Genomic DNA, 13296 nt, shown 5'->3' on the forward strand with positions numbered 1-13296 from the left:
GAGATCCTCACCACACCCCCAAGAGGTAAGTACTACCGTCAGCCAAGACACAAAATTGACCTTTTCAAGGAAGGACCAAGCCATGGATAAAAAGTCTGCTTACTCCACGTGTAGACCCCTGGATTCTGCAGCCTTTCCAAAAACTGAACAACAATGGACACCACCTGGAAAACCATTCGACTACCTGGAACATAACAAAGAACTATCTTACAAAGGGGCCCAGGTGAACCCTTCAAAACGCTATATGCGGGTTAACTAAGAAGAGAAGGGAAGGCATTTTGGAAAAGGAAAGAGTTTTCAACCCTCACCGTAAGTTTAGAAGTTTAAAGGTCTTTTAAATAGCATTAAGCTTTTCAAGAAGTTTACAATTATTTGATATTTTTATTAAGTAACAATGCTTCTTTGCATTACAACTCTTTCCTTTCTCTTGGCTTCTACCAACCCTCCCCCAACAAAAGGCAACTGAAGTGGAAATGAGAACCATAATTTCCATCCTGGATAAACCATGTGTCTATATTTTGAGTACACACTTCCACACCACCAGGTTTCCAAGTCACACCAGGAACTCTGGGGCAATTAGAGCATTGTATGTAACATACAGTATCCTAGAAGCAACATTACCTAAGTATATCCTGCTTGGGAAAAAAAAAAAAGGTCTCTCATTTTAGAAGCTTTCAGAGCAGGCAACAAAAGTTTCTAAGCTACTGCCCTTGCTATCCACACAACAACATTTGCCTCAGAAAGACAATACAACAGTAAACCTCTTTTTAGTTGATAAAGACAACACAACCTTATTTCTAAACATCTTAAAAAAGAAACATTTCAAAAACATGCTAAGGTCTAAGACAGAGCAGAGTTTGGCCAAATGACCTAGACCAGGAACCTCAGCCAGAAATAAATGTCTCTATGACCAGCTAGGAAAGAAGGAGGCCCTGACTTTGAAGGGTCTTCAAGCATCCTGCAATTTGGCCTACATTTAGCTAAAGCCCAGTCCTAATGCATCTGTTGTTGGGGAAAAATTTCAATCTTCACTACATGTTTAACAAAGTAACATTCTCTAGAGAGCAACATCTATGAGAGGAACAACAGTGTACATTGTTCTAAAGGTGAGCAGGGTACCCATGCAAGCCACAGAGCTACAGGTCATTTATAAAAACAACACACAGACTTGCATCAGTCATGTGTACTTAATGTCACATCCTCTTTGTTTTGGTATTAAAACTAAGTGAAAGCAATGGATAAAGAACTGAGATTTTGTTTTCACACAACTGTGAGCAAAACCTCACCATACCCTTGTTTCCACTGGACAGATTTGTGGGGGGAAGGGTTGTACAAAACTCACATGACAACCTCAGAAACAGAAGCACAAACAACTCAGAGACAGTACTGGGCCACGAGCACTAGAATAGAGAACACAATGGACAGAGAAATTGGCATTCTAGGTGGTACTCATCCGGCAGAAAGGTGAACATTTCATGTCCACGATGTAAAGACCAGTGAGTGTCATTTCATTGAAAGGTGCAAAGGCATGGTGTCAGACACACCACCCTCTAAAAATGATCCTAAATACTGTAAAAGCAACCTGGGGTGCATCTCCCATGCATCTCTCCCCTTCGGGGCTGGGTATACTCCTTACGCCCTAACCCTAAGGTGCCTGGACTGTGCCCAAGGCGCAAGGCTCAGCAACATGGGTCTGAGGATGTCAAGCCCTCCCAGCTAATGTAGGGAATCATTTAAACTTAGTTCACTTGGCGAGCTCCTGCTCATGTTCGTCAGGCTCGCCATGAGGGATTTAACTTTATGGGCATAATAGTCCCTTAAATTGACAGAAGGGACCTCCTTCATTCCATCTCCAAAGTCACAGCTGCGCATGGCACTCTCAAGTTGCTTTTGGCGTCGATAAAAGTGGGAGAACTTATTGAAGATCAAGGTGATGGGCAGTACCACCACTAGGATACCTGCCAGGATGCAGGCAGAGGCGGTGAGCTTCCCTGCCGTGGTCCCTGGGACCACATCCCCGTACCCCACAGTGGTCATACTAACGGTGGCCCACCACCAGCAGGCGGGGATGGTGGCCAGGCCCTCATTCTCCTCCTTTTCAATGGTGTAGGCCACTACAGAGAAGATGGAAATCCCCACAGAGAGGTACAGCAAAAGCAGCCCTACTTCTTTGTAGCTGTATTTCAGGGTGGCCCCCAAGGAGCGAAGGCCAGTGGAGTGCCTGGCCAGCTTTAAGATGCGGAAAATCCGCATCAGCCTCAGCACCTGGGCCACCCTGCCCAAGTTGGCCAAGGTAGGTGTGCTCTCCACGACCAGGTTCACCACCAGAGTGATGTAAAAGGGAACGATAGACATAAGGTCAATAAGGTTTAGGGCATTCTTGAAAAACTTGAGGAAGTCAGGGGCCACAGCAAACCTGGCCACCAGCTCAAATGTGAACCAGGCGATGCCAAAATGCTCCACGATTTCGAACCTGGGGTCCTCGCCAGGGGTGCCCTGGCTGTCTGGGATTTGGAAGTCTGGCAGGCTATTGAGGCACATGGTGATGATAGACCCCAACACCACCAAGATCGACAGGACGCTGAAGACCCTACTCAGGACCGAGTAACCAGGGTTGTCCAGCGCTAGCCACAGCTGCCTGCGGAAGTTGCCCAAGGGCTGCCCATCGAACTTGGAGGCATCGTTGTAGAAGGCCAGGATCTCATCAAAGGAGGATGTGGTGCTCTCCTGGTCGCTCTGCTCGTCCCACTTCTCCTGCTCGGGCTCCACTTTGCGGCCATGGTAGCTGTAGCTGCAGCAGGAGTCGATGAAGAACTCGTTGATGCCCCAGTACTCAATCTCCTGGCTGAAAGAAAAGACGCACAGCTCCGCCATGACGTGAAGTTTGCCGGTGTGGTAGAAATGCAGCACGTATGGGAAGAGCTCGGGGTTGCGGTCAAAGTAGAACTCACGCTGGACATCGTCATAGTCATCGCAGAGCTCCAGAATGGCCTCGCGCGAGTGGCAGAGCAGCAGGCGGCCCAGGCGCGTCTCCGGGAAGCGCAGCAGCGTGTGGGAGCGCAGCCGCCTCTTGAAGCCGCCTACGTTGATGCGAATCTCCCCATCCTCGACGTTGGCCTCCGACACGTCCCACAGGCTCTGGCCGGTCATGCTGGAAACGCCCAAACGCCCGCGCCGCGCGAGGGCGCTACACCTGGAAGTCGAGGGAACCGTGTCTGGTGAGCGCGAGGTTCTCAGGGCTCTGGCACCCCTTTCTTTCTCCCCACCTGTCTCGGAAGCAGCTCCCAGTCCTCTCCAGCAGGTCTTTGGATGCTGAAGGACACTGGGATGCGGAGGGGTGGGGGTACGGTTCTATGGGTTTTGGCCCCCTCCCAAGGAAAGGCTTGGGGTGGGGTAGGTTTCCACTAGCAGGGCCGCGCCTCCACCCCCACGCTGGGGGTTCTGAGGATCGCTTTACGCTGGCGGGGGTCGAGCCCCAGCAACTCTGAGTGCCTAGCGAGCAGCGCGCTGACCTTGCCCGTGGGCGGGCGGAGGAGACGCCCCCGCCCGCTCGCCGCAGACAGGCGGGACCGGAGCTGGGATGCGCACGGGCAGGGTTGGGCCGAGATGGGGGGCGCGTAGCTTCGGGAGGGGAGCGGGGAAATTCATCGCTCCAGTCAGTAGACCCAGGCGGGGGGAAGGGGCCAGCCTAGCGTCCCCTGCGTCCAGCCCCCGCGACTGGAGCCCCCTCGCCCCTAGCCCCGGGCTTCCCCGCCCGCCTGTCGCCGTGCCCTGGGGCCGCGTGTGCCGCGCCTTACCCAGAGGAGCTACCCGGGCTCGCCCTGCGCGTTCTGAAAGCGCTTACCTGCGAGCATGGGGACCCGCGGCCAAGGCCGGCGGGAAACTTCCCCGACCTGCCGGCGAGCATAGCTGCTGCGGCCGCTGCCGGCTGACTGTGCGTGTGCGCGCGGGTGCGAGTGTGTGTGAACCCGGCGGGCGGGCGGGCGGGGTCCGCCGAGCGTCTTCTGTCTCCGGCCGGAGATGCCGCCACCGCCCGCAGTTGCCGGAGACTCACAGGTGGCTGCGTGGCCCCAATGCTCGCAGAGGCCCCTTCCCCTCCGCCTCTAGATCCGCGCGCCCCTTAGCACCGAAGACAACAGCGCGCGCCACAGCCCGCGGGAGCTGGAGCGGGAGCTGAGCCGGTGCGCCTCGGCGCGGGCCCTGAGCTGGGGCGCGGCGCGGTGGTGCTGAACGGACAGCTCCAGCAACGCTAGCGGCGGCCGCCCGGGCTTCTCTGCTCCCCTCCCGCGCGTCACGGCGACCCTTTTGCGCCCTCGGCTCCACGCAGGGCCAACACCTTTCTCAACCCCTCACCTATCCCCTGGTGACAGCTGTTACTGCCATGCTCTCTCCTCCTAGGGCGCAGGCAGGGGGCTGCCTACGGCGACCTTTCCCCACTGTGGGGGAGGGGTGCGGGAACCGAGCCGGGGAATGAGGGGCGGCTTGCGTCTTGGGGGGAAGGGCAGGACGGGAGGAACCCCAGGTTTCCCCCTTTAGGGACCTGCTAAAAAGTTTCTTGAAGCTGCGGGGGAGGGGGCTGGTGGGGAAGGTAGTTGGGAGGGAGAAGATGGGTCAGGGAAACCAAAGGTCGAGCTCAGCTTAGTTTGCTGGGGGCAGGAGCACAGGCCCTACCGGTCTCTGAGGGAGTTACCGAGTTCTGTTTGGGAGCTCTGTGTGGGCACGGTGTCTGTACAGGCCGGTGTGGTGTGCCAGCTTTGGAGGACTGCAGGTAGCTGTGTGTGTGTGTGTGTGTGTGTGTGTGTGTGTGTGTGGTCTCAGGAAAATAGGATTTTTCAGTGTGCAGCGTTTATAAAAATAAGACTTCTAGAGGATAAGACTTCTAGAGGGATGGGGCCCTGAATACAGTGTGTCAGAACAGGGGAACCTGAGGCATGTCAGTATGGAGTGTGTACACAGTGGCAGACTACCAGCTGTATGCATAGTGCACATATACAGTGTAGTATTCAGTGGGACTGTGACAGAGTCAGTGTGTGTAGTGAAATGGGAACTGTGTGCATGCAGACAAAGCGGGGACTGTGGGGTGTGGGTCCAGCAAATATGTGCTCAGTACCTGTGTCCCCATTTTCCGGGAGACTTGTGACCCAGATTTGAGCTCTTGGTCTCTTAGGATTGTTCCTTAAAGCACTGCTGGCTGGGCCGGTGCTGAGAAATGGAACCATGGTCCCTGGGGAGTCTCCTCCCCTTGATCTCTTACAGTGCTTCCCATTTGCAAAGACTGGAGCACCACGTGAGCTTAGCAGGGAGCTAGTGGGCTATAGGTCTCGGTCAGAAGCCCTGGGAAAGCGCCAGTGTCTCTGCACTCGCAGTGTCTCAGCCACAGCGGGTAGGATATCATTTATGACACCCTGGCAATGCCATCCCAGTTAGACAGGTGCCCTGCAGAGTGGGAGGACTTTGGGGCTTCTTGGAGGGCCTAAGGACAACTCCTGAGCTGGCTTCATGTGGGGTTTCCTGGAACCACACCTGGCTTCATGCAGAGGAGACCCGTCCCTGTGTCAGCCACCTGCCTCTGAGTAGGTAGGGGTATGTGAGCAAGTGTGCTGCCTGCTGAAAGGGCTCCACACCCATGCTCCTCAGGCCTCTGCAAGCACAGGGGATTCCAGGAAGGCAGGCCATGTGGGAGGAAGAATAAGGTGGCAAGGGCCACATTAGCTTCCTTTTTTCTTGTGTCTGATGTTTTTAGAGAGGGAGAGGTATGTGTGTGTGGAGGGGGGAGGACCTGGCATTTGCTAGCTTTGTCTCCATCTCTGTTTCTTTCCAGGTCTGTGTTTGGCGTATGCTACCTTACCCTCTGTCTAGGTCTGCTGGATCATTTGAAGTCTGTGGCTCTCCCCACACCTGTCTGGGTTGCAGTCTGGAGGCCCAAGGTCTCTTTTATCCCAGTGAGAGAATGCTGCTGAGAGTGTGCCAGTCTTTGCTGAGGATGTGTGTGTGTGAGTGCATGCATCATCAGTGTGTTGTCACTCTGTTTCAATCCCTTCCCTCACCTTAGGGGTGGGGTAGGGGGAGCTCCCTGCTGCAGGCACCTTTGGCAGCAGTGCCTGTGGGGCAGGCTTCAGGGGCCTTGTGGTTCTCACTATCCTTGGCCTCCATCCTCTCATTGTGCTCTGCCTGGCTTCTGGCCACCCTGAAGCTCACAGCCCTGCTTCTGCTTCACCACCACCTGTCTGTGTGGCTTCTGCCGCATGACCACAATTCCCAGCCACTCCCATTGCCTTGACCTCACTCCTGACTCTTCTATTTGAGCTTAATGCGTAAACTACCTTTTCCTGCTGCATTCGGAGGCTCCTTTTCCTCCAGAAACACTGGGTTTGATGACTATGGGGTTTTCCTCTCTCCCCTCCTCCATTTATCTGCCTGCCTCCTCTGTTCCTGTCTTTGTTCTTGCTCCTTCCTTCTTCCTTTGTGGTTGTGGGAGATTTCGCCCATGGAGATAGAGCCCCCACCCCCACCCCCCACCTTCTGTTTCTCTCACACCCAGGCAACCCGCCCGCAGACACAAGGGCTGTGCCAGGCCTTTGAAGCCCTCCCTGTCTCCCTCAGCTCGGCCCTTTGTTCTGGCCAGCTGCCCTCCCCTTCCTCCTTACCCTTCTCCCTCCCTTCTACCATTTCTCCCTGCCCTGGTCCCCACTGGCAGCTGACTGAGCTGTGCCAGCTATGCTGACCTGCCCCAGCCACTCAGGGGCTATATCTGCCCTTTGTTAGCTTTTCCTGGGGTCAAGGTCAAGCCTGCATGCCTGCATTTCCTTTAATGGGAAAGGGAACTTGGAGCCACAGGGAGAAGCCCAAGTCTGGGGCACATCAGTTATTTCTTAGAAAGGCTGAGGCAGAAGCTCTGGGGTCTGACAGATGCCTTTGCAGAGGGTTAAGTGTATGTGACAGGCAGAGCCACTGGTTTATTTCCCAGTCACTGCGCTGAAGAGAAATGGACCTGTCTCCCTCCTTCTGTGCCCGGGAAGTGGGCTGTGTTTATGGTTTATTTAGAGGCCTGAGCCCTGATCTTAAAATACAGCTGCCTGCTCCAGGCACAGAGAAGGCCTGCCCCTGGGCTGGCCTGCCAGGGAGATTCTGAAGGGGCGGAGGGGTGTGGGGGAAGGAACCCTGGGAAAAGGGACAAAGAGACCCCAAGCAGTGGCCCAGATCTCTGCACCTGGGCAACTATTATCTCTGCCTCCTCTGCCAACACTGATCTCTTAGTTGAGCCCACACATCTCAGAGTTGGCTTTTTTCTCTGACAGGCGAGGGGGCTGCACTGGCGGCTTGGCTGAGGGATCCGGGCTCCTGACCTACATTCCCCCTGTGGAGGAGCTGAGCGCTCATCCTCTCCCAGGCATGAGCACCGGGGTGCCCTCACCCCACTGGAGTGAACTGTTCCCCAGCATCCATCCTGCTCCCCACCAGCCACCCTCACCATCACAGCCAGAATGCCTCTTAAAGACAAAATCAAGTCATGCCATTCCCTTCTGAAAACCTTCTGGGGGCTTCCCAGTGGGAGCTGAGAATGAAAGGCCTTCCTCCCACAGTTCCAAGATCCCTCATGATGCACCCAAGTCCAGTTCACAGACCCATTTGTCTCTTCTCTATCAATTATGCTCTGGCCACAGGTCCCTCTGTGGAAGTAGGGCCTTTGCACCTACTGCTCTCTCTGCTTATTATGGCAGCTTCTAGGGCAGGCTCCTTCTTGTCACTCAGGTCTCAATTTAAATCTTACCTCCTCAGGGAGGCCTGACTGCCCAATCTAAATTGGATCCCTCAATCAATTTCTACCCTTTCTTTCACAACATTTATATTAAGTAGTTATTGATGTATTAAGTAGTTATTAATTGAATATATGATTGAATGATAAGTGAATGAAACTAGTCTTCTGTCTTACATTATTCTGTGCCAGCCAGAGTCTTGGCCCCGCCTCTTCTTCCTCCCAGTAGAGCGAGAAGGCAGCTGGAGGGGGAAGGGTGGCTGTGCCTGGAACGGTGGCCTGGGCCCTGCAGGCTCCAGGGTGCTCTCCCAGGCAATTGATTAGCCTAATGGATCTCATTCCTGGCTGCACATTGGAAACACTTGTGGAGATTTTAAAATAACCGATGCCTCTGGATGCCTGAGGCTTCAACTCACACCAATTCAATTAGAATCTCTGGTGAAGGGCTTGTGGAATCAGTGTTTCTTGAAGCCCCTTAAGTGAGCACAAAGTGGAGCCTGGAGCCGAGATTGAGAGCCTGAGCACCTTGTCTTTAGGGAGATTGGTACAGAGCTGTGTGCCTGAGAGCAGCCCAGGGATCAGCACGAAGGGCAGGGGCTGTGTCTTAGCTCAGTAAATACCCACCCCCTAGCCTGACTAGGGTCAGTGCTTGCCCAAAACAGGGGCACCAAAAGGGCTGGGGGCCTTTTTCACCCACTCCCTTCAATCCCTGACTCCTGCAGTTCTCCCAGAGATGGTGCCTCTCAAAACCATTACATCGGCTTCCCTCCTTCCTTGGAACAGGCTTCATTCTGAGCTTTTATTATGATGATGGTGGTAATGGGGCCAGGAACAAGGGAGCTAGCAGGCCTGTCCTGGTGGATTTATGGTGGAAAGGGCACAGAGAAGCTGCTGCGGACAGAGGCAGACTGGAAGAGAAGAGGGAAGCAGGTGGGGCCACCTGCGCTGAGGAAGTGGGCCTGAGTCTTGGTAAAAGGGTGTGGGGGACGGGAGGAAAGAGACCAGTGGAGGAGATTGAGAGAAAAGTTGGAGAACAAAGTGTTCTTAGAAGTTTTTGCCGCATTATGAATGCAATTCCTCTTTAAATATATTCTCGAGAGGCAATAGTAAATGTTTATATAGCTTTTGCATTGTTTTTGGGTGCCAAACAATTTATTATGTGATTCCTTGCCTAGGCTGTTTGGCTCTATCCCCAGAGGCCCCTCTCCTCTTCTCCTATAGCTCTTAGGTGCTCCTACTCCTCCTAGGTGCCCCTGGAGGTCAACAAGGGAGAAAACACTGCTTCTGAAGGGCTCCTCTCTGAGCCCCTTACTAAAAGGGGGGGCCAGATGTCCCACAGCGAGCATGCACAGATCCTGCTCCTGAGGGTTTGAGACTTCGAGGTCCCACCTTTTGCACCTTCTGCTCCAGGACCCTTCTCCTGGGGAGGCTCTCCCTAGGAGCCCCACCTTGGTATCCCTCCATTGGGGCCCTTCACTGAATTCCCAGAATATCCTGGGACAAAGCTGGAAAAATTAAGATAAACTTGATTACATTTAGAATTAAGGTCACCACAAGAGAAATTACCAGGAGGATGACGTGGCTCCCAGACTCACTCTTGCCTGCCTCTGGGGTCTGGCTGTCTTTCCCTCTACCCCGGGCCCTCCTCAGAGCCCACAGGGTGGAGTCTGAGCCCCGGAGCCCCAGGAGCTCCCTCTCCATCTGCCTCAGGCCTGTCATTTCTCCTGTCCCTCCTCTCCTGACCCTTTTCTGGGTGACTGACAGCTGAAGCCCCCAGCCCCTCCCCCTGGCCCTACTCTCTGGGCCCAGGGGGATATTCAGAAAGGGACTGTTTACCTTAAGGCACTCACCAGTGTTCAGGGAATGAGGCATCTTAGCAACCATCCACCTTGGCAGGTGGCTGAAGAAGATGAAGATGGTAGAGAAAATGAAGCTGAGAGTGATGATGGGGAGGGTAGCAGTATAGGGAAGCTGCTAGGACCACAATGCTTGGTCCTAGCCCAGTTCTTCTGGACATGTATCCTTGAGCAAAACATTTACCCGCTCTATGCTTCATGGTCCCCATACTTAAAACCTATGCTAGTCCCTAATTCACAAGGCTATTGTGAAAATTACAAGAGGCATCAGAGAGCTACCAAGGCCTGGCACAAGGTAAGTGCTTAATGTTAACCATGACTAGTACCAATTATTGAATATGAAGTGATCAGCCCTGTGCTAAACTCTCTGCTTGCCTCCTGTGCTCACTTGGGTACTATTACTATCCTCATTTTTCTGATGCCCAGGAAGTGAGGTGTTTAGACTCAAACATGTCTCTCTGGCTCCAAAATCTGATCTCTTCATGATCTCAAGTGCAGGATTAATTAGGGTAGGTTAATCACTATAACCAACAACCCCTAATCCCAGTGGCTTAACCTGTTAAAGGTATCATTTCTTATTCATATTATAGTTCAATTGGGTGTTTGGTAGCAGTTTTCCACCTGGTGATTCCAGAATCTGGGTTCCTTCCATCTAGAGCTCTATTCATTCTAGGGCCTTGGAATCCTTCCCTAGGACCATCTGCATTAACATGGGAGATGAGGGAAGTGAGCATGGAGGATGGAACAAGGTATTCCCAAGGCCAGGTCTGGAAGGGGCAGACTTCACACCTGCCCACATTCCTTTGGCCAGAAATCAGTGAAATGGCCCCGTGTAACTGGGAGAGGAGGAGGAAGTTGCAGGAAGGAGAGAAACTGGGCACCCCACCTTGTTGCTTGTGGATGAGTAGAGGCAGGTGGACATCCTGGGCCCATTTCTCCCAAAGTGGGACAGGGAGTGCAGGAAAGTCCCCACTCACAGCTTACCATGATACAGCTGAAAGCATCCCTGGCTGGAAGGACTTCACTCCAGGACACAAGCCCGAGGCATCCTGTTTCTCTGGAAGTCCTGAGCTGGATCCGAGATGATTTCTCAGCATCAGAGAAGACTTTGTTTCCCTTTTCCCAGAAGGACATTTTCAGTGCTGAACTTATCCACACTGCAGGTCTGAAAAAGGGTGTCAGTCCCAGTTCCTGGTTGCCAGCAGCAGAGAATTAGGCAGAAGAAACATGTAATAAAGGATATTAGGTAGGTCACAGACTCTCTGGGCCAGAACCCAGACTTGGAAGCCACAAAGGCTGAAAACCCACTCCCCTCCTCCTCCTTTGACCTCTACTCCAAGTTCCTAGGCTGGGAACTTGGGGAAAATCTCTCAGGGAAAGATTTTCTTTCTGCCCTGTCTTGTTTGGCTTTTACCACGCCCAACAGTCTGTCCTAGGACACACTGCCAGCTCCCCCAACCTCCCCCAGCTCAGAGGTGCTCACAGCTGCTGCCCACAGGCCCTCACTCTTCTGTGAAAGTGACACCCACCCAATCACCAATCCATCGCCCATTGATGGATCCATCCATCCACCCACTTACCCATCCCTCTCGGGGCTTCTGTTTCCATGGTTACTCCGGGGCCTGAGTCTGCTCTGGGTTTGCTGAAAGATTCTTCACTCTAGGCTGTTTCCACAACATTTTTACTAGTGGACTCAAACCCTGGATGACTGATGGGGTCCCATCCTTCTAACAGTGCTCCCTACTTGCAGATCACACATGGCTTACATGTCAGTCCATCAAGACAGTCAGCTTCCTGGATTTAAAATAAAAGCAAAAGCTCTGCAGTATTTAAACAGAGAGGCACTCGGAAGTACAGTGTCTGGGAGGGGTGCCACAGGAGACCAAGTGGGAGTTCCCAGAGGTAAGTAGCGCTCCTTTATAATAATAACCAAAGCTAAGATTTATTGGTCATTCACTATACACCAGGCCTTCTTCCAAGGGTTTCATGCTATAAACTAGGTTAATCTTCGCAATGACCCTGTGGGGTATGAATTACGATTTTTTTGAGGTTAACTAGGCATAGAAAGGTGGAATAACATGTTCACGGTTACAGAGCTAACCAGGGACAGAGTTGGGGTTCAAAGCAAAACGGGCTGATTCTAGAGATTTGTTCTTACACACTTCATTCATGGCCTCTCTACAGCCTTTCTCCCCCACCCCACCCAGTGATTCCGGAAATCTCCCTGATGCATTTCTTTGAGACAGTAAAGTAGGTTTCTGAACACCTCCCCAGTGCTCAGCTTGGCACTGTGGGTGACAAACGCCCATCAAGTGACCTACTTGGTGTCAGCTTTTGGTTGCCCAGAGACCTGGGGCAGGGGTGGGGGCACAGCTGTTCTCAAGAGGAGCTCCTTGACTCCATCCACCCTGAGCTGGTCTGTCTGTGGGCCCTACAGTTTTCCTCAGGTCATAGCCAAGCAGCAGTTGTCCTCAGAGACCTTCAGGAGGGTGGGAAGAAGCAATTCCATCAGAGAAACCCAGCTGAGGGAAGACACAAGATGTTCCCCACAAGTGACAGAAAACCAATTCACACTCTTCCCCGCAGCCAAAAAATTAAGCTAATTTTTCATCTCTTTGCTTACGTGCGACTCAACTAAACATAGGCCTCTAGGAATGCAAACAATGACTAGATATTCTTAATTTAGGGCAGCTTTAATTAAATCTTGCTAAAATGACGGAGGCTCTGGATATTTTTATCATGGTAGGAAGCTATGTGATTTGAGACTAAGAGATGAGGGGAACACGATGCTAGAAATGCCTCTTCTCCTGGCCATCTCCCACCCTGGACTGGCCTCCCAGGCCACCCCTCATGTCTCCTGAGAAAACCTGCAATCCTCTTGGGATTCTTGTTTCTTTTCCTCTTGTTTTATAATTTGTTTCCTTACGTTGTAGTCATTCTAACTAGCTAGAGTTGGGAAATCCAAATGACTTAGCAAAAATTTAAATTAGAGGATTATTTCTGAGAAAAATTTGGACTTAGAAATTCATAGCATGAATACTAAGAAACCAAAATCAAAAGTTTCAAAGGTAGAGTTTTCTAATACTTTCTGCTCACCATATCCAATTCTCCTCTCCCCCTGGGCATACGGAAGGATGACTTTCCCACCCTCTCCAAATTTGGAGGAGCCATGGGACTTGTTCTGGCCAATACACTGTGTCTGGAGGTGCTTTGTCATATGTGGTCCAGAGCATTTAACTGTCCTGCCAGTGTGAGAGGCTGAAGTGTTTTCTTGCCCAGCTGTGGAAGTACATATTGAGATGATGGTGCCACAAGATCAAAGCAGCTTGGATCCCTGAGATACTCCATGGAGCACAGCTGCCCTGGAGTGTCCTGGATTTGAAGCAGACTTTCTATGTTTGTGAGCTACATTTGGGCTGGATTCTATCACTGAGGTTTGAGGGGATTTGGTTATTTCCTACAAGCAGAGTCTCTCCTATATTGTTAATACAATGAATGATGCTTTTCTAATGTACAAGAACACCACATTATTTTAATTATTTTCTATTAGATTATTTTGAAATTTCAAAAGTTATCTGTCCTCTGTAGTCTGGAATGAAGTTTACTTTTTCCAGGTCTGAATAAGACTGATAGAAAACATATTTAACTTATTTAGGCAAAACTTATGTGTCAGGAGGAAGGCTT

General features: G+C 51.9%; 1 protein-coding gene across 2 annotated transcripts; it reads right to left on the reverse strand.

The window, feature by feature from the left end:
• Positions 1-407: 407 nt before the first annotated feature.
• Positions 408-11822, reverse strand: KCNS2 (potassium voltage-gated channel modifier subfamily S member 2). 2 transcript variants are annotated; one of them, XM_047782938.1, is made up of 4 exons: positions 11811-11822; positions 6282-6285; positions 3845-4119; positions 1357-3193 (listed from the first exon to the last, which is right to left on the reverse strand). In XM_047782938.1, exon 4 carries the CDS (start codon positions 3148-3150, stop codon positions 1717-1719), a length of 1434 nt encoding a protein of 477 aa, XP_047638894.1. In that variant the 5' UTR covers positions 3151-3193; positions 3845-4119; positions 6282-6285; positions 11811-11822; the 3' UTR covers positions 1357-1716. The 2 variants fall into 2 exon arrangements, with proteins under 2 accessions (XP_047638893.1, XP_047638894.1); XM_047782937.1 differs by lacking the exons at positions 6282-6285; positions 11811-11822 and having other exon boundaries at positions 408-3193; positions 3845-4154.
• Positions 11823-13296: the final 1474 nt, after the last annotated feature.

The sequence above is a fragment of the Phacochoerus africanus genome, chromosome 6 (genome assembly GCF_016906955.1).
Source record: "Phacochoerus africanus isolate WHEZ1 chromosome 6, ROS_Pafr_v1, whole genome shotgun sequence".
Lineage (NCBI taxonomy): Eukaryota > Metazoa > Chordata > Mammalia > Artiodactyla > Suidae > Phacochoerus > Phacochoerus africanus.

What these genes read in the sequence shown, in the direction of transcription:
- KCNS2 (XM_047782937.1), bottom strand. Translation starts at nt 3,150, where the DNA reads ATGACCGGCCAGAGCCTGTGGGACGTGTCGGAGGCCAACGTCGAGGAT.